Source organism: Salvelinus fontinalis, chromosome 1 (genome assembly GCF_029448725.1).
Source record: "Salvelinus fontinalis isolate EN_2023a chromosome 1, ASM2944872v1, whole genome shotgun sequence".
Lineage (NCBI taxonomy): Eukaryota > Metazoa > Chordata > Actinopteri > Salmoniformes > Salmonidae > Salvelinus > Salvelinus fontinalis.
The window spans coordinates 69,102,080-69,110,510 of NC_074665.1; the positions used below are offsets into that span (position 1 = coordinate 69,102,080).

The following is an 8,431-nucleotide window of genomic DNA, read 5'->3' on the forward strand; positions in this document are numbered from 1 at the left end:
CACTCACTACCGAGTTCCAAACTGCCCCTGGAAGCAACATGAGCACAAGAACTGTTTGTCTAGAGCTTCAAGAAATTGATTTCCATGGCCGAGCAACCGTACACAAGCCTAAGATCACCATGCGCAAAGCCAAGCATCAGCTGGAGTGGTATAAAGCTCGCCGCCATTGGACTCTGGAGCAGTGGAAACGCGTTCTCTGAGTGATGAATCAAACTTCATCATCTGGCAGTCAGGATGAATCTGGGTTTGGCGGCTGTCAGGAGATCGCTATCTGCCCGAATGCAAAGCGCCAACTGTAAAATTTGATGTAGGAGGAATAATGGTCTGGGGCTGTTTTCCATGATTCGGGCTAGGCCACTTCCAGTGAAGAGAAATCATAACACTACACCATACAATGACCTTATTGAGATTCTGTGCTTCTAACTATGTGGCAACAGTTGAGGAAGGCCCTTTCCTGTTTCAGCATGACAATGCCCCCATGCACAAAGCGAGGTCCATACAGAAATGGTTTGTCTAGATCGGTGTGGAAGTACTTGACTGGGCTGCACAGAGCCCTGACCTCAACCCTATAGAACACCTTTGGGATGAATTGGAACACCGACTGCGAGCCAGGCCTAAGCGCCCAACACCAGTGCTCGACCTCACTAATGCTCGTGGCTGAACAGAAGGAAGTCCCTGCAGCAATGTTCCAACATCTAGTGGGAAGCCTTCCCAGAAGAGTGGAGGCTGTTATAGCAGCAAAGGGGGTACAAACTCCATATTAATGCCCATGATTTTGGAATGAGATGTTCGACGAGCAGGTGTCCACATACCTCCGGTCATGTAGTGTATGTCTACTGCATGGGTACAATATAGTGTGCACTGGGAGAAGCAGGGGTATGGTGTGAGTTCTATACGACAGCGGCATCTACTGGTAGCTTTGTGAACTGTGCTTCCAAAGACATCTGGGGACCACCAACTTAGATGTGTATGACAGAAAAGCACCTACCAATCACGAAAACAACAACCAGTGGAGGCTGCTGATGGGAGGACGGCTCATATAATGGCTGAAATAGAGTCAGTGGAATGGAAACCACGTGTTTGATACCATTCTTTGAAATCCATTCCAGCCATTATTATGAGCCAATCCTCCCTCCATTCAGCAGCCTCCATTGACAACAACGTATCCAGTACAGCCAGAAGACGGGTCACCCTTCAGAGCCTGGTTCTTCTTCAGGTTTCTTCCTAGGTTCCTGCCTTCTAGGGAGGTTCGCTGGGTATCTGTAAAGTACTTGTGACAACTGCTGATGTAAAAGGGGCTTTATAAAACACGTTTTGATTGATTTAACCATAACAACAAGAGCATTTAGGTATGGTTAAGCACCCACTTTTATAATACTCACGGTTTATTCCAATACCTTAGAAATGGCAGGAGGCACACAGGCTACGAGTTTCTGAAGCCATAATAAGCACCAGAGTTACAGATACATATTAATATCAAGAGTAACAAATGTGCAAATATAAATTAAATTAAAACAGTTCTCCACTCCTATGATGCTCTTACAGTCAATGACTGAGTGTGATTGTATTCAAATGGTCTTCACCACAGGCAGGCAGATAGGACTAACACTGGTAAATAACTACACTTTTTAAATGCCTGCTTGAGATCAGTGGGTATGTTTCAGAGTTGGATATAGTTAGCTTAAAATATTGAAATAACATACTGTAGTGCAAGATAAATACTGACTGACAGGATAAAAAATATTTTTTTAAATACGCAATTCACATTCATGACTCCTTTGGTGTCCAAAGACAAAACAGAGAAAAATAAAAAAGTAAGATGGGATACGTCACCATTTACTGGCCAATATCTTAACAGTTCTTTGTAAATGCTGGCATAGCTTCACAGACAGCTATGTCTTTACGAAAGTCCTCAATTGGCAAGGCTCCAATACCAAAAGTCTCTTTCCTCTATCCCTTGTTGACTCCCCTTCGCAGATCTAAATAGATATGTATGTAAAACTGGATATGTATGAGAAAAATATGCAGAAAAGTGAAAAACCTAGGCAAAGGGTTTGAGGGCAGAAATGGAACCAGGCCCAAGCCTCCCTGACTTAAGTCTAATATCCAGTCATTGAACATCTTCAAGGGGGCAGTCAATGGGCTTAGGGACCAGGGATGGGTTTGGAATCAGGCCTAATGTTGTGTCGTACCTCATCCCTCCAGGTATAGGTTGTCATTAGGCACAGACCCAGGATAAGCTCAGTGAGTTTAACCTCCCTCCAGATTCTTACTTTAAAAAGTGACATTTCACTCATAAATAAAAGTGTCAGCTGTTTTCAGACCTCTATAGTACTCTAATGAAACTACGTCACATGACATAGGTTGTGTAGATCCAGCTATCATTGTTTTACCTTAACATCAGACAACTTTAGAAGCCTGAAAATGTCTGTCAAACTTAAATTTTAATGCGTAATGTCCCTTTAACCATTAGGAGGGGCAATGGCCAGTGTCTAGGGGCATCCTGTTCATGTACACTACCGTTCAAAAGTTTGGAGTCACTTAGAAATGTCCTTGTTTTTGAAAGAAAAGCAACTTTTTTGTCTATTAAAATGACATCAAATTGATCAGAAATACACTGTAGACATTGTTAATGTTGTAAATGAGTATTGTAGCTGGAAACGGCAGATTTTTTATGTAATACCTACATAGGCGTACAGCGGCCCATTATCAGCAACCATCACTCCTGTGTTCCAATGGCACGTTGTTAGCCAAGTTTATCATTTTAAAAGGCTAATTGATCATTAGAAAACCCTTTCGCAATTATGTTAGCACAGCTGAAAACTGTTGTCCTGAAAACTGAAGATCTTGTACAATGCTTTGTACTACCCCCTTCACAGAACAGCGCAAATTGGCTCTAACCAGAAAAGAAAGAAGAGCGGGAGGCCCCGGTGCACAATGTGAGCAAGATGACAAGTGCATTAGAGTGTCTAGTTTGAGAAACAGACGACTCACAAGTCCTCAACTGGCAGCTTCATTAAATAGTACCCGCAAAACACCAGTCTCAACGTCAACAGTGAATAGGCGACCCCGGGATGCTGGCCTTCTAGGCAGTTGCAAAGAAAAAGCCATATCTCAGACTGGCCAATAAAAATAAAAGATTAAGATGGGCAAAAGAACATGGACAGATATCGCTTTTTCTCTGCAACTCTGCCTCGAAGGCCAGCATCCCGGAGTCGCCTCTTCACTGTTGACGTTGAGACTGGTGTTTTGCGGGTACTATTTAATGAAGCTGCCAGTTGAGGACTTGTGAGGTGTCTGTTTCCCAAACTAGACACTCTAATGCACTTGTCCTCTTGCTCACATTGTGCACCGGGGCCTCCCACTCTTTCTTTTCTGGTTAGAGTCAATTTGTGCTGTTCTGTGAAGGGGGTAGTACAAAGCATTGTACAAGATCTTCAGTTTTCAGGACAACAGTTTTCAGCTGTGCTAACATAATTGCAAAAGGGTTTTCTAATGATCAATTAGCCTTTTAAAATGATGAACTTGGATTAGCTAACACAACGTGCCATTGGAACACAGGAGTGATGGTTGCTGATAATGGGCCTCTGTACGCCTATGTAGAAATTCCATTTGAAAAAATCTGCCATTTCCAGCTACAATAGTCACTTACAACATTAACAATGTCTACACAGTATTTCTGATCAATTTGATGTTATTTTAATGGACAAAAAAAGTAGCTTTTCTTTCAAAAACAAGGACATTTCTAAGTGACCCCAAACTTTTGAACAGTAGTGTACATGGACAGGCTTTAGGGATTGCGGACGTTGAAGAACCCAACACTGGTTGGGGACTCCTTCACTGTTACTGTGACGAAGTTGGCGGTGACGTCCGTGACAAACACGTGTTCTAGAAGGCTAAGTGCCGGCCGCCAGTCCGTCTCCATTTCCGTCTCCATAGAGACCAGGCGGGGCCCGTTGTTGTTGGGATAAGGGGAGGAGTCGGGCTCTTCTGATTCGCTGCTGCTGGTGTCATCTGAGTCACCTGTGCTGAGCTCGTTAAGGGTCCGAGAGTTCTCGATGCTCCGGGAGTTCCGCTCGTTAAGGCTCTGTTCTGACCTCCTGTCCTCCTCTCTAGCCGCGCTTGATCCACCTCCCCCGGCCGACGACATACCTCCCTGTGCACTCCCCCCTCTCTCCAATCTTCCATTACCGCTCCCTACACCCCTTGGCCCTTTGCTGTCCATCTCTCTCTCAGTCTCTGCCCCTGTGGTCTTCCCTCTCTCCCCCCTCTCCTCTCTGGCTTGTGGAATGCTTCCAGAGCGCAGCACCCCTGCCCCTAACCCTCCGGACGCCAGGCTCTGGTCTAGCCCAGACGATGTGTGCATCTCTTTAATGCTTCCTCCTGCTCCTTTTCCTGCCTGGCTGGCACCGCTTCTCAGGCTCGACCTTGAAACTGCAACTCCAGTGGTGCCGGAGGTTCCGTATCCCTGGAGACCATTGCCGGGCGCCCGTTTGTTGACGCTCTGCAGGTTGAGAGCTCGGAGGCTGAGGGCCTGACTGATGCGGTCTCTAGCCGAGAGAGGTGGAGAGGAGGAGGGCTTGGCTCCCTGCTGCTGAACCACCACCACCGCCTGACTTCCAGGGCCCTCCTGCTGCCTCCTCTGCCCAGCTGGGGAGCGTTGAGCTGGGCTACAAGCCGCCGGAGAGCCACCGAACCCGCTGGAGGTCTTGGAGCTGTGGAGACCAAGTGATGTTGATGTAGACACCCCTGGTTTTACAGAGGACGCCACCTTAAGCCCTTCTGCTCGGCCACTGCTGTTGCCGGCGTCGGAGACGGAGAGGGAGCGCTTCAGATCTGACAATCCCTTACTGTGAGGTGGGGGAGGTCTGCTGAGAGAAGAAGAGGAGGATGGAGAGGAGGGGGTGATGGTCGACATGGAGCGACCCGACCATATGGAGTTCAGCGGCCCAGGTTTGGAGGCCCCTGCCTGGAAGAAGGCCCCTCCAGCAGCCCGTTGGGGTGCCGTCTCATCTCTGGAGCCCCGGCTGGCGCTCAGGCTGGTGTAGGTGAAACTGGCCGGCTGTAGAGGCTTCTTCACCCCCCCTCGAGGTTCCTCTTTGGGGGGCTCACGGGGGGGCCTGAGGACCTGGTGGTGGCGAGAAAGAGGAGGGGGAGGCAGGGGCGGCCGGGTATTTGCCTGTCTCAAAGCCCTCAGCTCGGGGAGCAGCGGTTTCCTCCCGCGCTTTTTCCGGATGGGCTCCTGATTGGCCACCACAATATGGGGCCTCGTCTGGAGGACAGGCTGGTGGTTGAGGTTGCGGCGCCGAGGACCTGGTTTGGCCTTCTTCCCGTGGTCTTCATCTTCCTCTTCTGAGGAAGAGGCAGAGGGAGAGGAGGACAGGCCGGATGAAGAGGATGAGGAGGACCGGTCGGATTTGGTTTCAGTTGGCTCTGGTTCCTAAAGAAATAGAGACAGAAAGGTTTGTAATGTAACCATGCATGTGACGTTGGATTGTATCTTCATCATCCAAACAAACAGATGGATTCTTGCTACTATTGTTGTTTGGAAATGTAATGAAAGCAATCATTGGGAAGAGATTATAATCAAGATGACAAAAGGAAGTCAATTTACTGCATTTGTTGTCACGACTACATCTTATACGTTTGAATAGCAGCAACAGTGTGTTGATTACCAGAATTTTCCGTGGGCGCCCCCTTGGCCTCTTCCCTCTCTTACCGAACAGTAGCTCCCTCTCTTGCTCTCTGCAGAAAGTACACACACATGGCGTCAGATACAGTCACTACCAATGCTCTGCTACTTTAAAAATACATCCTTCCTTACTTGGAGTCACTACTAATATAATAACTAAATAACCAAAAGCAAGGGTTGTGTAACCGATGTGAAATGGCTAGCTAGTTTGCGCGCTAATAGCGTTTCAATCGGTGACGTCACTCGCTCTGAGGACCTTGAAGTAGTTGTTCTCCTTGCTCTGCAACGGCCGCGGCTTAGTGGCACGATGGGTAACGATGCTTCGTGGGTGTCAGTTGTTGATGTGTGCAGAGGGTCCCTGGTTCCGGGTCGGGGCAAGGGGGACTGACGAAAGCTAAACTGTTACATTGATGCTGTTGACCCAGATCACTGGTTGCTGCGGAAAATGAGGAGGTCAAAAAAGGGGTGAGTGTAACCGATGTGAAATGGATAGCTAGTTAGCAGTGGTGCGCGCTAATAGCGTTTCAATCGGTGATGTCACTCGCTCTGAGGACCTTGAAGTAGTTGTTCCCCTTGTTCTGCTTTTTTTTGTGGCTTTTGGGTAACGATGCTTCTTGGGTGTCAGTTGTCTGTGTGCAGAGGGTCCCTGGTTCGAGCCCGGGTCGGGGCGAGGGGGATGGACGAAAGCTAAACTGTTACAGTTGCACTTCAATTATTTCACCAATTTGGTTATGTCAGATATAAATTATAGCTTCAAGGATGGGAGGAAGGAAACAAAGGATGCATTTGATTGATCTGGGCAACTCTAATACACCATGGACAGTGCTCTACAATAAGTACAAATGAATATGTTCTGGTCAAACATCAACCAGTATGATATTAATAACACACCTCTTGTGGAAGGCAGCCATTAATCTGGGGTCCAGAATATTCTCTTCTGGCTCCCAACTGTTATGCCTGTAAAGAAAACCCCATATTAGAAAACCGTTTATTACAGAACAGTAGCTAGAGAAACATTGCAATCATAAACGTAACATCCTTAAATCTCTGCCCATTTGTTTCTAGTCTGCTATCTCCTTTATCAGATGCAATGTCACACATAGTAGCATCCTATCAAAAACAAACATAGTCCTAATTGACGTTGTAGCTAAATAAAATATTAAGAAAATTGTCTGAATAATGCAAATCTTGAGAGGGTAGCTGTTCAGGGCTAGCCTAAATGTAAATGGATAAAACTAGAGCGTTTGCTCAACTATTTACATTCAGCCACATTATTGGTAAACGATCACGACGCAAGCACGGTGCATGAAAATAGTGGGCGTCACATATTCCGGTGCTCGAGTTCGCTACCGTAGTAGGAGGATGCCTGCTCACGTTACTAGATACCGGTTTGGCATCGTATCATCAGCTGCTCGGGCTTAAGAAAACAAAACAAGACTCCGAAACGGCTAACACCATCATCTTTCTTCCATGCATCCTGCAGTCTATCCAAAACCACATGCGACGGGAATATTATCATATGAATGTAAATATAGCCTAACTATGAGATAAATACGGGGTTGAAGGGGAATCATGTGCTACATTGTCATTGTTTAGCTCAGCCAGCTTCTTGCTAAATAGCTACTCACTTGGACGACCACCCTCTCCACTTCACCAAATACTCAAACTTCCCCTGCAAATGATAAGAGTGGGAAAGAGTTAAACAATTGTAAAGGGTCTAATGTTTCCATATTATGATAAAATACGTTATTTCATACCTTTCTTGGGCGTTTGTTGAGGATGCATTCGGCGTCAAATACCTGCCCTACAGTTACCCCCTCCATAGCTAGAGCCCCTCTCCTTTTTTTACGAGAAAAGCAGAACAGGGAGAAAAGATTGTCCTCCCGCAGCGTCCTTAGTTCAGCACGGTGCCTCTGCCTCTCATACGTCACTTTAAAAATGTTATTCTAGAGGGCTTGACTGGCTACAAAATATTACGGCATAAAGTAGTTTTAACTGCTTTATTAGTACATATGTTCCGGTATGCTAAATTCCATAAAAGGCTATTACTAAACAAATCTATAAATTGACAAAATATTATTATTTCAGCGATGACAGTTATTACCTTTACATTTTTGTAATTTACAGTGCATTCGGAAGTATTCAGACCCCTTGACTTTTTCCACATTTTATTACGTTACAGGCTTATTCTAACAGGGATTAAATCGTTTTTTCCTCCTCATCAATCTAAACACATTACCCCAAATGACAAAGCAAAAACAGGTTTTTAGAAATTTGTGCAGATTTATTACAAATAAAAAAACATAAATATCACATTTACATAAGTATTCAGACCCTTTACTCAGTACTTTGTTGAAGCACCTTTGGCAGTGATTACAGCCTCGAGTCTTCCTTGGTATGACACTACAAGCTTGGCACACCTGTATTTGTGTAGTTTCTCCCATTCTTCTCTGCAGATCCTCTCAAGCTATGTCAAGTTGGATGGGGAGGGTCGTTGCACAGCTATTTTAAGGTTTCTCCAGAGATGTTCGCTCGGGTTCAAGTCCGGGCCCTGGCTGGGCCACTCAAGGACATTCAGAGACTTGTCCCGAAGCCACTCCTGGTTGTCTTGGCTATGTGCTTAGGTTCGTTGTCCTGTTGGAAGGTGACCTTCGCCCCATTCTGAGCTCTGAGATTCAGAATGGGGCTGTCAGGTGTCTTTTACTGAGAAGTGGCTTCCATCTGGCCACTCTACAATAA

General features: G+C 46.1%; 1 protein-coding gene across 2 annotated transcripts; it reads right to left on the reverse strand.

Annotated features, from left to right (window-relative positions):
- Window positions 1-3,457: 3,457 nt before the first annotated feature.
- Window positions 3,458-7,729, reverse strand: LOC129860743 (chromobox protein homolog 2-like). Of its 2 annotated transcripts, XM_055931443.1 has the most exons (5): window positions 7,450-7,729; window positions 7,321-7,364; window positions 6,584-6,649; window positions 5,676-5,745; window positions 3,458-5,440 (listed from the first exon to the last, which is right to left on the reverse strand). In XM_055931443.1, the coding sequence occupies exons 1-5, from the start codon at window positions 7,513-7,515 to the stop codon at window positions 3,791-3,793; spliced, it is 1,896 nt and encodes a 631-aa protein (XP_055787418.1). In that variant the 5' UTR covers window positions 7,516-7,729; the 3' UTR covers window positions 3,458-3,790. The 2 variants fall into 2 exon arrangements, with proteins under 2 accessions (XP_055787418.1, XP_055787427.1); XM_055931452.1 differs by lacking the exons at window positions 7,321-7,364; window positions 7,450-7,729 and adding an exon at window positions 6,953-7,015.
- Between the last annotated feature and the right edge of the window lie 702 nt (window positions 7,730-8,431).